Source organism: Stigmatopora argus, chromosome 5 (genome assembly GCF_051989625.1).
Source record: "Stigmatopora argus isolate UIUO_Sarg chromosome 5, RoL_Sarg_1.0, whole genome shotgun sequence".
Taxonomy (NCBI): domain Eukaryota; kingdom Metazoa; phylum Chordata; class Actinopteri; order Syngnathiformes; family Syngnathidae; genus Stigmatopora; species Stigmatopora argus.
Genome location: NC_135391.1, coordinates 10,479,197 through 10,496,592, shown reverse-complemented (window position 1 = coordinate 10,496,592; position 17,396 = coordinate 10,479,197). Strand labels below are relative to the sequence as shown.

At 39.5% G+C, this 17,396-nt stretch overlaps 1 protein-coding gene across 6 annotated transcripts in view; it reads left to right on the top strand.

Annotated features, from left to right (window-relative positions):
- ccser1 (coiled-coil serine-rich protein 1) overlaps window positions 1-17,396 on the top strand; it is a 92,742-nt gene that overhangs the window by 17,737 nt on the left and 57,609 nt on the right. For all 6 annotated transcript variants that reach the window (XM_077600071.1, XM_077600070.1, XM_077600072.1 and 3 more), the window contains exon 6: window positions 6,456-6,561. In XM_077600071.1, the coding sequence (XP_077456197.1) occupies window positions 6,456-6,561 (106 nt within the window). The remainder of the gene's footprint in view (window positions 1-6,455; window positions 6,562-17,396) is intronic.

Genomic DNA, 17,396 nt, shown 5'->3' with positions numbered 1-17,396 from the left:
ATCATTGTATTTAATCGCGACACTCGAAAAACATGGTTATGTAATCAGTACAATAACACCCTCGCTGGTTAGAAAAACAACAGTGTGAGGAATGCTTTCAAGGTAAACAAAGCAAAGCCGTATTTTCAAACAATAATGCGATTATCGCCATCTTCTGCTGGAGTCCCGTCAAAACAGTCCCGTTGTGTTCTGCCGAAAAGCGTGTGTGAAAACAATGTGTCCTCGAGCTGTGGGGCCTTGAGGAGACGATGTGGAGGAAAAGTGTCCATGGTTCCATGAATTGGTTTATAGCCTTATTACTTATTGAAAAATGCTTACAACACATATAGAATATTCATAATAATTCTAACATTCCCTCCTTTTACTATATGTTTGTTATTCATTTTATGACAAATTCAAAATAAGAGGGATATCACCGTTGGCTGTTTTAATTTTACCCGCTTAGGCTCTACTCGTTCGGCAGAAAATAAGATCATTTTCGTCCAATCCATCCTCGTAATTACCATGCTCTTGGAATTCACTGTTAGTGTCAGCACTTCAGTAGGAGATATAATTCATGCAATTTGGAATTTGTAGGGGCAATCGCAGTGGTTATAAGTCGGCTCATCAAAGATCTTAAGCAGGGAATAATACAACACCCACATAATGTCAAAATCGTAGCAAAAAGGGCTACCACAAATTAGGCCAAATCATTATTAGTGAGGCCACAAATCTGTCAGCGGACATTATTCTACTCCAGGATGCTTTTTCATCTTGCGGTTTAGGGTCTGCAGGCCATCGTTGGCCCTGGTGTGGGACCCAGTGGGGGGCGTGTTGTTGAGTGCAACATTTTCAAACGTTGCATACGCCCCCTGCTCCTTCAAGAAGCATTTCAACCGCTGCACGATCCTGGAACGCCGTCAGACTAGTGGCTGCCAGTTGTTCCTTTATCGCCACAAATCCCTGTTCAGTATAATTTCCAAGTTCTTGGACATTGTGATGCAGGTAATTTATCCAATCAACATTTTTGTTTGGAGTAATTAAAAGAAAAATATACTCCTAACCTGCTGCGATCTGATTAGCCAACTTATACTCATCCTCGTGGATGCCAATCGCATCAATGTATCACCCTCTCCATGCGACGCCGTCGCGAGGGGCCCGCCATCATACCGGATTTCTGTGCAGCCAATTGTATCTCCTCTACTGTAGATGGAAAAACAGACACTGGTAATAGCAGTGAGACCAAGGCACAAAGTCCTGCTGTCATTTTGGCAGGAGTCGTATAATTTGTTTTGACCCCACCACCACCATAGGTCAGAACGTGGAATCAGGGGTGTAGTCTGTTTTAGGACGTGGGCACACCACGTCACATTTATCGCTCCCAGTGCCGGTCCGTGCCCTGTGAGGACTAAGCAGGTAAAATGATTAAACGCGACATGTGTTGAAAAGTTAGGCTTGTCCTTTGCTGCCGTTGTAACTGGGTAGACATTATTCCATTTCATACATTTTGGGCTTACATCTTTTGTCAATATCAATTCTTTGAAAAACGATACAGTATGTACAGATATTACAGTCTGGCAAAATTCGATTCAATCCAAGATCAATATATGAGTACAGTTCAATGAGCCTTTATGCCACAATAATTGGTATAAATTATTGTAATAAATATTGGTATAATTCTAATTATAAATTATTTCCTCTTTTGTGTAACACTTCTAAACAGAACTTGTAGTATGAGACCTTTATATAACACTAAAAATTTTGCATTATCTCCTTTACACAATCAGGGGTAATTTGCGCGGGTACCACTCTTAAGAGAGGTCGGCCCCCCCATACATGTTATACAGGTTTGATACAGGTTTGATTTATAATAGCTGCATTTTCCATCAACAATAACCAATTATTTCTTACCGCCTCCCGTTTGGGAACTCCCCGTTGCAGAAATGAATTCTCTGGTCATCTCAGATTTTAATTTTACTATGGCGGATCCGGGTGTTTCCATCTCCGACGACCTTCTTACCCATGGACTTAGGAAAAACGTCAGACAAAGATCCACAAGTTAATTTGTCAGTCTGAATTATGATTTGTAATGCCCCCACCGTATGGGTTAATTTTATCGAAGGCCTGATGGTTTTTCGCACACGTGTGTCATCCAAGCATGCCAATCTAGACCAGTTTCTGCAACAAGGTTTCCCCAATCTGTTTTAGGACTGTTATGTACCACACATATTCCATGTGTATCCTTTGAAATGGATACGTAGCTTTTGTAGCTTGACATAAGGGGGAATCGCCCGTGTTTTTGCCATATATCTGCATATATATAACCTCCCCCTTTTTTGAGGCATGAAATTTACCATGACTCAAAATGGCAGCCCCCCCAGATAAGTCTTTTGTTTTTGTTTAGTCCCCCAGGTTCCCAAAATTTCCCATTACAGAAATTAAAAATTTCATTTGGCGAAATTCTTTTCTTTTTTTGTTTCTGTCCTACTCTGCCACCGCCGTCCTTGAAAGGCTTATCAGCGATTTCAGAAATATTCCACCTTGATATTAGAATATTGATATATCTTGGTGGCTAGCCAATTGAAACACAAAAGACAGACACTCATCCACGCTGGCACTCATAATCAAGGAATTTGCTTTGAGTGCTCCCCCAATCATCCACAATTTTGGTTTGTTGGAGTAAAACTGGAGTACCCAGAGAAAACCTACGAATTCTTGAGGACACCAGGAATACTCCACACTCCGGAAGGTCTGGATCCACTCCGCATTAGTAGATCCTCGAACCGCAAGATTGCTGCCTGAAGAAACTAGATAATTAATGTATTAGTTTCACATGCCACATATCTAAAAATAGAAATTTGTTCAATTGCCACCGCCCCTTATCCCAGTCAGTTAGCATGTGGACTGCCCTGCGAGTGGCTGTGATTAACCATCTATTCGCCAATAATGTAATAACGGAAAAGTTGTGACACATTGAAACACACACACACCCCCTTTTTGTATTTTAACCGTTTGTAAAAACTTTATCTCACCCCCTTTCAATGTTATCGAATTTTGCCCATTCTAGTCAACCCATCTACTCAAAGCATTTCTCCAAGGTTGATATTTTATAATTTGGAGATGTTATTTTTAAAACATAGACATTATTTCATCACTCGTTTCACACTATGAAAGGCCCCACCTGAATTTAGATTTTTTTGTTTGTTTGTAGATATTCCCCTTTATCTAAGCTTGTTATTGCCCATCGTTATCACCGTAACATTCAGTTGTATTAACCCCATAATTGCAATGCAGTAAGTTTTGGCTAAATTCTTAATTTGTATGCCCCTAAAGCAATAGACAGTAATAACGTCCCAATAGTCATCAATATGACCTACCAAAGCATACGCCCCCTTCAGGTCAAACAAGGAAAGTCTTTTGTGCACCTAAAGACGCTCCATGTTTCTTCTAGGGAAACTATGCCTATCCTTAACCAATTATCTTATCTACCCCAGCCAGGTTCAATTTACCTAACAATTTGGACGAATGCCATGAAATTTCTCATTTCCGCATTGTTAATTTCATGTCTGATTTCTTTAACAACCAAATAACCCTTAATACCTAAGACATAAATTGCAAATCACCCCATACTATGTTTACTTAAGATAAGAGCCATTTCTTATAGCTCCCTGTTACCACAAGAAAAATCTACAATAATTAAATTAGTGAAATCCACCTTTTACTAGGCATTTCCTAATTACAATTTTCAATGCTTAATAAAGGACCCACAAATTGTAACCAATATGCCATAATATTGTAAAAAAATCCATTCATTTTTCTTTAACCAGCCAACCATTCAAAAACAGTAATAATATCGTTTTATCCTCCAAAACTAGCTCTCTTCAATTAAGAGCCCTTTGAACTTCACAAAAAAGAAAATAAAATAATAATAATAGTATTATTCCCAATTCCAAAGCTTTCCCCAAATCAATCTTTGCCAAACAGATTTTCTATCACCTCGAAAGACATTTCTGATTAAATCCCAAAAATAAATGCGAAGATAATCGCGGAACACTGCATCCCTTGCAGACCATGTTTTGTTCTTATTCTGAAATGTTTAAACGGAAGCGCGCCCTTACCCGCTGACTGTGACCTTCACGCTCGCTGCAGAAGCAGCAGCCTTATCTTTTGTTTACAAATTCCAAAGTGCTCTCTTTTTATTTGTGTCCACTGCTTCCCCTCCTGTGCCTCCTGTGAGCAATTATTTTTTAGAGAAGACTAAATTAATAAACTAAATTAATTACTCTCCCGATATCCAACTATATCATCATATCATCGTAGTTTGCCAAGCCCCATACTCACAATATGCTGCAAGCACAACTATATCATAGCAAAACCCATTTCTGCCCTCAAGTTTGCTTCAGCACCCCCAAGGCCAATTATTGTAATATTCAGCCGCATCAAAACAGAGCGCTCCCCCCGCAATCAAAGCATTTATTCGGCAAGTTTAGAGTCTGACCAAAACGCAGTTTTGGCAACCCCGCTAAACATTTAATTTGCTGTTTTGTATTTCTGTTAACCAAAATATTCCCGCTAGCAGACGGGGACGACACCAGGATAAGCCACAATAAGCCATTTCATTCTTTGAAATAACCATTTTAATTGCCATTTTACAACTTTCAGGTTTAATTGTATCAAGTGCCAATATCTCCGCTAAATTTAGTTCCACTTCCCTCTGCTCAAATCCATTTCTCGTTTTGAGCAGGCCCCCCGACTAGTCATGCCGATTTGCCTTCACTTTTAGAGGCCCTGTTATTTGGGCAATCGCGGGATATATGACCTATTTTCCCACAGATCCAACAGATTTTCTCTCTGTTACCTCGATTTCTGTTGAACTTCCCTGCGTATTTTTTTTCATTATCCCTGTTAAAAGGTTTACGTTCACACCCCTTATTTTGGTCAAAAATCCCGTCCTCGTTAGAGGGTGCCCCCCCCTTTCTTTTCCCTTTCTTTTTTAAAACCTCTTCAGCCTGGACCGCCTGATTTACGTATTGTTCAAGCGTGCCCGTAGGCCTGTCTATCATCCAAATTTGCTGCGTTTCCACCCCATTCAGGTGATAAAATCTAATGTCCTCTTTTCTGTGGAATAACACAGCCTCTGTGTTTCCAGTCCCACCGTTATCAACCGATTTAACGCATCCATCACTCCGTTCCCTTGCCATCATAAACCAATAATAGGTATCATTATATCCCTCCTGCTCCATTTTGCTAAGGTTTCCCCCATGCTTAGCACGTATTTTATCCTGCAGTATCAATATCTTATGCATATTAAGCTGGCCAGCAAATCCATATTTATTTATCCATAAGTTTAGGTGTTTAACCCTTGTAGCGCTTTGATTTTCAACAAATTTCCAATCTTTACACGGCAGACGCATCTTTGGATCGTCAATAGCCGCTTTACTGTCTCCACTACCCATTTTTGGAGCGGATTTGTGTGCCCCCGTAGTACCTTTTTTTTTTTGTACACGGCAGACGTTTATAGACCACACCGTGTCTACCTGCTAGTGACTAGTATCCACAGGGTTTTTTAAAATCGCTATCCCCAGGATGCGAGCCTTACTTCTCAAAATAAGGCCTTCGCGTGTGATGCCCTTCACGCACTCGGAACCCGTCAACAATATGCAGCCATCACACGCGGACTCGGCAGAAATGTCGAAAGATGCTTACCAAGAGGATAGTCGTCAACCGATTAGAAAACAGGCGCTGCTGAGAAATAGTCCAGCCTGGAAAAGGGATTCTCGCCGTGCACGGTCACTCCAGATATTAAACCGCAGCGTCTGGATTCCCTATCGGTTTGTTGACCCCGGCTACTCGAAGGACCAAATGTTGGAATAATGATTCAAACCTTTTAAATCATTATTAGTAATATTTAATTAAAAAAGGAAAAACATCTTTCAACAAACTCTGCGGCGAACTTGCAATGAGATGCAATGTGGCGTCGTCTTAGCCCCCAGTGCATTCTGAATTGCAGTAACTGAATCATTGTATTTAATCGCGACACTCGAAAAACATGGTTATGTAATCAGTACAATAACACCCTCGCTGGTTAGAAAAACAACAGTGTGAGGAATGCTTTCAAGGTAAACAAAGCAAAGCCGTATTTTCAAACAATAATGCGATTATCGCCATCTTCTGCTGGAGTCCCGTCAAAACAGTCCCGTTGTGTTCTGCCGAAAAGCGTGTGTGAAAACAATGTGTCCTCGAGCTGTGGGGCCTTGAGGAGACGATGTGGAGGAAAAGTGTCCATGGTTCCATGAATTGGTTTATAGCCTTATTACTTATTGAAAAATGCTTACAACACATATAGAATATTCATAATAATTCTAACAGGATACTTTATATTATAGCAACGTGTTACAGACTATGCACTGATCTGTTCAAAAATGTGTTAATTATGAAACAACATATTTTATACTCCTGTTTTTATTTTTTCACAGTTTCTAGGCAAGACTCCAGTCAGTCTTTGGCATCCTGTCTCAACTTACTCCACTCCCCTATCGATCAATCAGGAGATCGCATCCCAGTAAAAGACAACTGTTACAGGTAACACTCAATGCATGCATGCTTGAAACTGGATTTATATAAATGTAATATATGAATAATGAGCTATTGCTACTATATAACATATTACTAAAGCCATGGTGTGATTAAAATCTTTAGGTATTAATCCTGTGTACCATTCTTGACAGTTTCATTCATTTCATGGCCCCTCCCCGTTACTATAAACAGGATGATTGGTCTATAAAATTCTCATTTGCACACCCCATATTGTATCCTTATTACCGTTGAAGGAAAAAAAAGGAAACCTAGTTCAACAAAGAATTGCTTTATCAACACAATGTTAATTAGTAACAGGAAAGATTAAAGTCCATCATTTCGTGTGAAATTAAAAATAAATAACCCCTTATTTAAACTGTAAGCCAAGTACTGCATATGCCTTGTCATATTTCCTTTTCTTATCATTTAGTAACTTTGTTTTGTTTCATTATTGCCGTCTATTTCCTTTATTATTATTATTTCCTTTTTTTTTTAGCTTAATTTACAACTTGTCCCTTCTGTTTGCTTAAATTAGGATATTGGGCCTAGAGCAATTTTTTTCCCACCCTCCTTTAGACCGAAGCAGTTACTAAGGCACAAAGTATTGTGTTAGTACACAATACTTTTGTTATCTTTGTTATTAGTGACCTTTTTTCACAAACAATTGGCTTCTGGCTTCATGCTCTATCAAATGGAAATGGGAAATAAGGCAACTTGAGAATTAACTCAACTAATGGACTGACCAAAAGTTCCATTAAAGAATACCCTGCTGACAGTGTTTAGCATTATCTGTGTGAAACATTGTTTCAGCTCGTGCATTGGATCCCAATAGACTAGCTAAAGCTAGACCGTATCATGTTGCTGGAGGGGCTACCGTTTCTTCAAGAAAATGGCTGATCTTCCTTGTGAATTTTACTCGCATGCTTCATTGTATGCCCCCCTCCCCAGACTGATAGCGGTGACAAGAGTAGCACAGTTGGGTGCTAAAGGAAAAAAAACATTAATACATTCTCTTTGACCAAATATGCAAGCAGTATTTCTGTTCTTCCCCTCTTATCTTTCCTTGGTTGACAGCTAAAACAGAAGGCTCACCACACATCTGCCCGATTTCTCTGTATCGTTGCTCTGCAGAAGGCTTTCTGGATTACGAATGAAAGGTTTTGTCAGCTGTGTTATTGTGGTTGGTTCTGTCTGACAAGGCCGAGTTTAAGTGCTCCTCTATTGAATTGCACCCGAAGGCCTAAAGATCTTTCCTTTGGGGAAAAAAAGCCCTCTCAGCCCCATTTTGGTTGACTGACACGTGTGTCTATAGCTCTTTTGACACATCTCCATGACACCATTAAGATGTAACTTATCCTTGGCTGATCCCTTTTGTGTTTTCTACTGAGGAGCAGCTTCGAACACTCACGAAATATTTTGGTGTATACAGAACCTTTTTGACCAACTTGAGATTTTTCCACTTCGACACCTTGTTTTTATTCAATTCATGCAATCTTTCTCAATGTATCAATTTGCATCACATTTGTCATCTGTTTATAAAGTTGGCACATTTTATAAGAAGAACTTGTATAGCAAAGTGGTAACGTCGCAAAATACATCTCTTTGACATTGTGTATTTTCACTGACTTGCCAAGGCTCTCACTTTTGATGTGCTTCAATACAAAATAGAATGCAGTTCCAGAAAACCAGGTCATATAAAATCACATTTCCAAAACTGAAAACTCCTAATCTATTGACAAACAACTATTTTAATCATTGATGAATTATTTAGAGACATTGTTGAACCTAAATCTGTCTAGATCCTCATAATGTCAGTGTCATAATAATCAGATTTATACAGTCCTCCATGAAAGCATACTCATGATCTTTGTGTTTAACCAAAAAGAGATATTTATTATGGCTTTGTGTGCTGATGTTGAATGTTATGCCAGTAACTGCTTTGTCTCCTCACAAACTAAGTGCTTTCTTACTGCAGCACAAAAACTGCTAATATGGTGTAAAAAAGGGTCAGGACTAATTTTAGCTCACTGCTATAATAACACTTTTGCAAGTTGTCAAACACAGCAATAAAATATTTTTTGATATGAAAGCAAGAAATGTCAGACAAGTGCCATTTGAGTATAAGCATTTGACAGTGACAGAGCACATAATGGAGAGAGGTCTGAGTTAATTTTCCCCTTCGACGTACAGCATGACCCACCTGCAGGTTTGAATTAGCTTCTGGGTGTGCACACGCGTTTGGAGGCTGGCTTTGGGGGTGATTGAAAAAAAAAAAACCTCAAAAAGTGAGCCCAAAATTTGATTGCCTTGGGTTAAGTGTGCCTCAATATCTTTCTTCGCTATCTCTCAGGTTCCACGTTCCCTTGAGCGGGACATTGATTTACTGGAGGCAAAGCCAGCACACTCAAAAGAGCCACACACGAACCTGCCAGTCACTTCGACTGTCCAGGGTATCAGCTGCAACACACCGCTGGCTCTCTGATAGGCCATACAGACCATCTGCTTCACACTCACACTCCTGCAAACACACACAAACTTTGAAGTTTCTTGTCAGCATTTCTCATTCTTAACAATGCGTCCCTTCCTCTTTAATGTTTTGCTAAGTTGTAAATAAGGCAGTCTGATCTCAGTCTTACAATAGGAAATTAAACACCAGCACTCAGTGAGAATTCCCAAGGCCTTAACTGTTTAACACATTGAACTCAGTGAGTCAATGGGCAAAAGTAATTTAAGATTCAAATAAGTAAGGAGGCTAAGTTTAATTTTGGCCTTTAGTTTTACCTTGTCTCTTGATGCCAAAGAAGCAGGTTTGTGTAGAGGAAAAGTGCAAGCTACTGCACATCATTAATTTATCATGTCATGGTTAAACAGGCTTTGTGTCATTATTCAATCATATTTTAAGTATTTCATCCTTGCAACTACAAATGATTTAGATTTCTGTCAATAATATACATTGACATTTGCATGCAGTCTGAACATTACTGGGGAAACGAATTTGAACTTTTGAAAATCACATATCCAGCTTTTCATTTTCTCTGTTTTTTGGGACATAATTTGCTGTTTTCTAACAAGAAGCTACCATGTGAGAAGCAAAATCAATTCTATGGTTCTCATATGCTGGCTCTTTAGTTGTTTTCATTAGTTTTCATGTCTGATATCGTTTAATCAGGTTTACAAGCAAGTATATTGAAAATGCCCACATTGTACTTGTTCAAGGTGTTTTACATTTTTGCATATCTCTGCTTACAGTGTGATTCTCATTATTAAAAGTGACTGGATAGAATTTGAAAATTTAATATTGTAATTTAAACTCTGCTCTAACAGGCCATTGCATGAGTGGGCCTGTTGTTGGCAGGTGTTTTTGTTGTAAAGAACTTTATATAAACAGAGAATAACATCCCACTTTCATGGGAACAGGAAAGAGTGATGGTCAACCTTCTCGAATTGGACCTGATATATGGTAAAATTATGGTTCTGTAATGCTTAGGGATTCCTCGAAAGATCAAACATTCAATCACTCGGCACTTTACGCTGGTGCATCGAGCTACTCCTCTCCTGCAAACTCGTGCATATGAGGCAGCCACAGCGATGGGGTGGAATATAGACGGATTAAAAAAAAGGCTCCTTCGTGAAGGATACGAGAGGTTTGGCATTTCACGTCCGTGAGGCAGACTTAAAGAGCCATCCACGATTATAGGAAGCTTGGGAGGCTTGCCTCCTGCGGCGAGGGACAAGGGAGAGAATATAAAATGACCAAGTGGATCCCAAGGACCCCGACCGCTTGCTTGAGCCATCTGGGAGACTGTCTTTATATTGTGGGCACAGTGACTGGCGGAAGGAGGTTGAGGTTAGCGACAAAATCAAGTGACAGCTGATGACAGGAATGTGTCTTACAGCAGAAGGGTTGTTGTGAATCACAACAAATGCATTTGATTGTATGCCTTTATGTCTCTCTCTGTCAGAACCAGGATGAGTGGGCATGGAGAAAGTACAAAGTGGGTACTCGCATAATAGGGAATAGTATAATGTCGTTCAAATCTCCTTTGCAGAGCACTATGACTCAAAAGCGATTGAAATCAAATCACGAACTACATGGAAGACAAACTACAAGCTAATAATTGTAAACATTGAGCGGCATGTGTCTTAATGACAAGTGTAAACCTGTCATCTGTTTAAATGGATCACGTCTGCTAAATTGGTGCACATTCTTTAAGGGGCAATTTCAATACTTTCATGTATCAGCGAGCAAAGCTAGAAAAGCTTCTGTGGAAAATCTATTTCTAAATGTGGAGTTTTACAAACTAAGGTCTGCCTAGTGGCATTTAAAAAGGTCCTTTTACTTTTGAAGAGGTTCTAATTTATATGCCAATTTCATATAAATGCTCAGTACGAGGAAACTAATTAGTTGGGCCCCAATTTTCTGAGTTCTACAGCGGAAGACAAAAACGAGACTCACTCACGTTTTTTCCCATCTAAAAGACGACGCCAAGATAAATTTGGGCTCAACTTGGCAGTAAATGAGTGTTGGACTTGCCCAATGTTGCCCCTTGTCATCTATTCTGTTCATATTCTGACAGCATAACTTGGTGCAGCCAAAGTGTCGAAGAGATCTTGTTTGATTCCCTCAGTATTGCATTGTGTTGAGTATACTGTACTGTTGGCTTCATCAGGCTATGATTTTTTAACTCTTGCTATAGTGGTTCACAGCCAAGTGTGAAGTGGTTAGAATGGGAGTCAGCATCTCCTAATCTGAGACAACGGTCCTCCCTTAGAAAAATTGGAGTGCCCTCTCCAGGTTAGGGATGAGGTGAAGGAGTTTAAGTATCTTGGAGTCTTGTTCTCAAGTAAGGGAAGGATGAAGTGGGAGATCGACAGGCGAATCGGTGCAAGATCTTCATTGATGTGGACTCAGCAACGGTCTGTTGTTGAAAAGGAGATGAGTGGAATTGCAAAGCTCTGTATTTTCTGGTCGATCAATATACCTACCTTCACCAATGGTCATGAGCTGTGGGAAAAGTAACATTCTTTTTTTTTTTTCCAAGATTTTTTTCCACTGGGATGCTCGTGATAAAACCTTGTCTTATATGTGAAGATGGGCTTTCCCTCCACAGACTGCTTAAGACTTTTCTTTACGAAATGTGCACAGAAATAATCACCTTCAACTTTCGCCCACATTCCAACATTATATTTAGTTCTGGGATGGTTCTTTACTTGCGTTTCTCCAAGGTTCATAATGGAGACGACTCCCTGTCACATCAGAACTCGCGTATCATCAAATGGAATGGGAACATTACTCTCTTCTGAGCTACTGCTTTTTTCTTGTTTTTGATTTAATTCAAGGCTTTCAGAGATTTTCCCCAGATTTTCATTGTTTTTATTTTCAATGACAGCCTATTCATCTTTTTTTCATTTCTTTGTTGAAGCCCTCTTTAGTTGCCTTTTCTTACTTGTGTCTGTCACAATCCCTGTTTTTACGTCATTGTAATTCTTGGCTTTCTTGCTTTTGCTTTTGGTAAAGGATGTATGATTTTTGGACACACTTAACCCAAACAAGCAGAAGAACCAGTTTTGTCAGGTGATGAGTACACAAAATTTGATCCCGGAGGAGTTGTAAGTGGCTCTCCAAGGGCACAACTCACCCCAGGCCCTGAGCCACAAATTACCCCATGCCAACAATTTTGACAGAAACAGACAAACATGAAAATGTTACCGTGCAGTTTTGAGCTAGTATCTTTTTATCTGTACAGACGTGTACCGTTCTATAACTCTTCATTAATTGTTCAAACACAGCAGTCCAAAAACCTCAAACATACAATTTTGTAAAAAACACATTTTGGAAATTGAACATGTGTAGTAACTTTCAAACCATCTGCTGAATGTGTGAACTGCAATAATATTGGTTGCTTGACCAATTTCTATGATTTTCCCAATAACCCGTGTGCCACTATTTCCCCCTTTGCACAACACATCTTTCTATAGATCCCAAGCTATCACTAACTATTGATTTTCTTATTACCCCACTTGGGAGGTTTATACATTGTTGTAGCATGAACTGTGCTCAAAAAGTTGTTGCTAAGTTTTAACTGAACTTACTTCAACTGCTTTCATTCTTTTATAAAAAGAACACACTTCCTTTGCCAGCTCAGGGCTCAGTCATGATGAATTAGTTAGAAGGGCAACCTTTATGAAGACAGAACAAACTTGGAAACTGAAGTTTGTGCAGACAATGGCTCTTCTCCTTACTAAACGAGACAACATTTTGACATATTTTCATCTCGCGTAGGTTGTAATTTTTGCACTTTTCTTGTCTGACGAAGAAAAGTAGAGGATGTGTAGATGGAACAAGATAAAGATTAACTTGACACTGCCGACTGGCACAGTGAAAATCCATTTTCCAAATAATTACAGTGAAATTCTGCCTGTAGTACGCCGTTTGATATCAAGTGTGGTGAACAGTTACAGCTTCTCTCGAAGAAGGGTTTGCCGGTTAGGCTACAGCCATCTAGTCTATAACTCACTAAAAAGTAAGAGTTTTAAGTGAATGGTGAGATACATTTGTGACATTAGGAAATTGTCCTCAAATATTTGAAAGGATTATGTTGTCCCTATAAAAAACAATTTTGAATTTCTAAAATGTATATTATTTTATTAATGTTGAAACTGGTTCTAAAAAGTATTTCAAGCGTAAAAAGATATCCCTATTCTTGGTTTACTGTCTTGAAGATCAAGAGGTGAAAGGCTTTCTATTTTTCTCCGAGTTCTAGTGCGATTTTTGTGCTCTTGAGGCTAAGTTCACCCACCATTTATGGCGATGATCTTATTGGTCTGGGCGCTACTCAAAGCCCATGACCGCACGTGAAGGCTAAGACATAAATGAAGTGCTAAATTGAGAGTGCCCCTCAATGGCGCCTTGCCTCTCTTCTTCACCTCAGTTGACCTGGCATTGCAACTTCCATAGCGTGCTGACAAACCCAATACACCCTGGATAGCTAAGCATTCAGTCGCAATGTAATTGTAACTGAGAATTACCTCAAAGAAGTGGAACCTCCACAATGTTAGTGTCCTGATGAATAAAATAACAAGACAGAATGTATATGTAAGAAGCTTGAAGAGATGTCAAATGTAACAGTTTAAGATGGGTTCTGAATTTTTAAACGGTTGGCATGTATTTAGAAAAATTATCTCACATTTTCAGTCTAAAGGCTAATTTGTTAAATTCATCAAATCTAATAAATACATCTAAATTTTGAACTGTTCATTAGCGACATATTTGTAATAAAAATGCAGCGGATGGAAAAACTTTACGGCCACCTGATTGGTGCGGGTCTTGGTTCCAACCTATAAGAGGAAACCTTTCCACCAATCTGATATCTTAGAAGTCCAATTTTTGGATTAAAGTCAAGTGCTTCTTGTTTCAGCAGAAATCTCAATGGTTAAACTGTTTGTGTTGGGTCGGTTGGAACAAAAACCTGCACCCACAGCGGCCCTCGAGGGCCGGTTTGCATAACCCTGGACTGTAGTAGTTCACTTACTTGACTTTGGTGGAAGCGTGGGATTGATTCTTGCCCGGTGGCGGTATGATTATGAGTGCGGCTGGTTGTCTCTGTGTGCCCTACGGCTGACTGGCGACCAGTCTAGGGTGCAGTCTGCCTTCTACTCAAAACCAGCTGGGATAGGTGCACCCCTAATCTCAAACCTCAAGATATATTATTTTGAAATTGCGTAAAAAACGTCATTCAATTCCATTATAGGGTTTAGAGAGTAATGCAAAAATTCTGTTTATTTTATTTTATCTGACAGCAATCACCTGAAAGGCATGCGATTTCTGTGTTCACACAGAGACAACCCTATCAGATTGCGCATTTCACACAATTTGTTTTTCACATTTTTATCCCAAGACCCCTATTAAACCTAGATAGGTAGAAAAGCCAAATTTAACACTGACGGGTTTTGGCCAATAAAAAAACAGTTTTTGAAACTACGCAGATGAAACAGCAAAGTTAATTAAGGAAGTGAGTAATACTATATGACAATTCTTTTATACTCTGCTTTTTTTTGTCTCTTGAAGTCAAGAATTTTCGATTAGACTTGCTGCCTAGAGCTTTGGCTGGCGCTCAGTCATTGTCACAGATGCTCCTAATAATTTTAATGGCGGCGTTAAAATGCCTGTTGCCTCAGGTGCCACACGCAGATGAACAGACTTCATTTTGACATGTACAAGCAAGCGGTGATAAACGAGCACGATCAAGGCTCGGGTGCTTGTTTAAGGAAGTGTATGATCAACACCGCACACAAGTTGATAATTGTTTTCAATTGTTGTCCATGAAAATTTAATGTTGTTGCGTGATTTACTTTACGTGCATTAATGGTGAAATCCTCTACTGTTATTATTTATACAAAGCTCTATGTATTGCAAATTCACTAATGCGACTGATGAACTACCGCCGTATCGTATAATTTATTGGACGTTTCATGCCGTCATTTCTCTCCCTGCCACGCACTTACTCAACATTTTGTCAGTTTGCATACAGTGGCGCTCTTTTTACACAGTTGTTTATTGCCTGCGTCAGTGCGTGTTAACATGAGCCGCTGCTGACTCGGTAGTAAACCACCGGCAGCAGTAAACTAATGAAAAGTAATAAAAGGCAGATAATTGCCTTTTTTTTTCACACCCGGAAAGGGACCACTTCTGTTGAGAAATGCGAGAAGGGAAAAAAAACCCAATACAAGGCCAAAATGCGGAAAAACAAGGTGACCGCTGTGAAGAGGAGTGGTGGGAATTATCGGAGGAAGGAAAACATTTAGTGCGGTGACTAAAGAAAAATAAATTACCATTAGCATTTACACTTACAATTCAAACATGTTTTTAGGGGTAACAATTACATTATTTCTTCAGGATCAAACTGATGGTGCAACATGTGTGTATGTAAATATACATTTCTCATGATCTCATCCATCTGCCATCGTATTTTCCCTACTCTTTAAAACTTGTTGCTGATAAGTAAACAATGTTTCACCAACTCACTCCACACAGTTCCTGCATTTTCTTTATACAGTATACATACATATTTCCATAAACTAATGTGAATATTTTTGGAACGCACAGAGAAAACCTACACAAGCACAGGGAGAACATCCAAACCAGAAATATATGAATGAAAATAAAAACCGAGCTAGAACACAAGTAAGCCCAGAAATTCGAATGTGAGGCGATCTTGCTAAGCAGTTTTGCACACTCACATCGGCTATTTACCCAGATATTTTAAAATGATACAAAGCAGCAAGTGAAATACAGTTATCCTGCAATATTTTCCTCATGATTAGTCAGACGCAGATAGTGGCCCATGCCTACATATTTCAGTATATTGATATAGATAGAAGTCGGATTGGGATAAATGTGCAAATGCAGTATATTTTCACAATTTTATTATTGCGTTCTCTCGTACTGTCCACACTCCCAGAATCATATTGCACCGTCCCTCTGTTAAAATTCCTTCCTGAACCAGAAAATAGTCTGTTCACTTTAGCAACCAAAATGATGTGCTGTGACAGTTTTTTGTTGCAAGCTGCATGTGGCAAATAGTTGTCTTAAAATAATGCAGGACACTGTGAATTTATCAGCTTTTCAAGGTGTTCTGGAAGGGAATTCGCTGTCCATTGTCAAAGATTGTTTGTTTTTCGAGGCCACTTTGCTTTATCTAGCACTTGGGTGCCCTGAATCGAACAATGAAACATTAACTCTGCTGTGGTATTCTGAAAATGTTGTTAACCTGTGTCTCAAAGCTTTGTCTCAGCTACCGATCACGGGCAACAAGATTAAGACAAACAAAAAACACATACACAGCTAAAAACACTGACAAGATGGACTGTGTCACAGCAAACCATTGGACTATAATCAACAGCCTCTGTTTCCATTGAGCACAAATGCTCTACTTAACACGAGAAGTGGAGTCATTGTGTTTAAATCAGGGAATGTCATCATTTTTTTCCAGTTGAGGGCCTGTGAAGCCCTTTGAGACATTGCTGTTATTAAGGGCTATATAAATAAATGGGACTTGACTTGATTGATGATATTTCACACTTCTACAAACCCATGTATTAGAATGGAGCAGCAGGACATGAAATGGAGGAAGCTCACTCTTATGTGTTTCAACAAGGATTAGAAGGAAATGAAAAGTGGGACGCAGTGTCACCTGTCATCAGGAGATGGGAGGCGCCTCAGGTGTGCACCCTACCACCCAGTTGGACACATTATGCTCTGATAATGCCTCTGTTGTGTCGTCACTGCCAGAGTGGCGTAGCAGAACCACTGACGAGACATGGGGACCAAAGCAGAACACGACACGGGTGTGAAAAAGCGGTTAGGAGGAGCACATGTGAGCGAGAGAGTGCAAAAAGGTTTGGACAGTGACAACAGGAGCACTGGTGCTCTCTTGTACGCTCAAAAAAAGCAGCAGCAGTGTACTGCCAACTTGATTCTAATCACAGAGAAATTAAGCATTGAATTTTCTCACCCTCAAACTATACAGTGAGGGGAATCTGGGTTAGAATTAAATGGCAAAATCAAGAAAGGAAAATACTGTCACATTTGAAAACATTCTCATTGTGCGCATTGCAGCCCACAGACCTTGAGCTTGTGAAATCATCAGGCCTTTATGTCGGCCAAACATTTGAAACATTTCCTTAGCACCATCTTCTACACTGTTTGTCCTTGAAACAAAAATAACATTGAAAGTGTCATTTGTTTGGCAGTTATAGAGCTCAATATTGACTTGGTTCGGTATTTTTTGTCATCCTTTTTCCATTCTCAGTCTCACTCGGAGCTTTGTGCATATCTTACA